At 57.9% G+C, this 768-nt stretch overlaps 1 protein-coding gene across 1 annotated transcript in view; it reads left to right on the plus strand.

Moving 5' to 3' along the window:
* Window positions 1–411: 411 nt before the first annotated feature.
* AMER2 (APC membrane recruitment protein 2) overlaps window positions 412–768 on the plus strand; it is a 2,099-nt gene continuing 1,742 nt past the window's right edge. Inside the window, 1 exon segment of the mRNA XM_023517245.1 lies at window positions 412–768. Within this exon segment, the coding sequence (XP_023373013.1) occupies window positions 412–768 (357 nt within the window).

A 768-nucleotide genomic window follows, 5' to 3' on the forward strand; every position in this document is an offset into this window, starting at 1 on the left:
ATCCTTTTTGGAGGCATTTCATGATCCACGACTGGGCTCCGGGAAAGAACGCGTCTAGAGGAGGAGTCATCTGAAGGTGGGTGAGATTTGATGGAATTTGAATTCCGTAATTGTGACTCTAATTTCTGCAATCAGCTCGAGGCTGTGTAGCCTGCTCTTGTTACCACCAAAAAAAAAAAAAAAAAAAAAATACTACGCGGCGCCAAGCCGAGTCGGATGGAAGTGGGTTAGGGTATTATATAAGCCCTTCGAGGGAGGGGAGATGGTCTTTTATGCGTGTTTCTTTTGCAGCTGCGGCAGCGGCGGCGGCGGCGGCGCAGCGAAAGCGGCTCAGGTTGATTTAGAATACGGATGACAGTGGCCTGGCGCGAGCCCACTGCTGACGAAAGCTGCTTATCCCGCTCGGTTTCCATGGAGACCAGCAGGAGCAGCGGCGGCGGCGGCGGCGGCGAGGCTGTCAGCGAGCGCGGCGGAGATCGCGCGTCCGCGGGGGTCTGCAGGAGGAAGGAGGAGGCCGGGGCCGGGACCCTCGCGGCAGACATGGACTTGCATTGTGACTGGGCCGCCGACACGCCGGCCGAGCAGCCGTCGGGGAAGATTAATAAAGCCGCTTTCAAATTATTCAAGAAGAGGAAATCGGGTGGCACCATGCCCAGCATTTTCGGGGTCAAAAACAAAGGGGACGGGAAGAGCTCGGGTCCGACGGGGATGGTGAGGAGCAGGACCCACGACGGCTTAGCCGAGGTGGTGGTGCTGGAGAGCAGCCGG

This window comes from Otolemur garnettii, unplaced genomic scaffold, assembly GCF_000181295.1.
Source record: "Otolemur garnettii isolate 467f Iridium unplaced genomic scaffold, OtoGar3 scaffold00106, whole genome shotgun sequence".
Taxonomy (NCBI): Eukaryota; Metazoa; Chordata; class Mammalia; order Primates; family Galagidae; genus Otolemur; species Otolemur garnettii.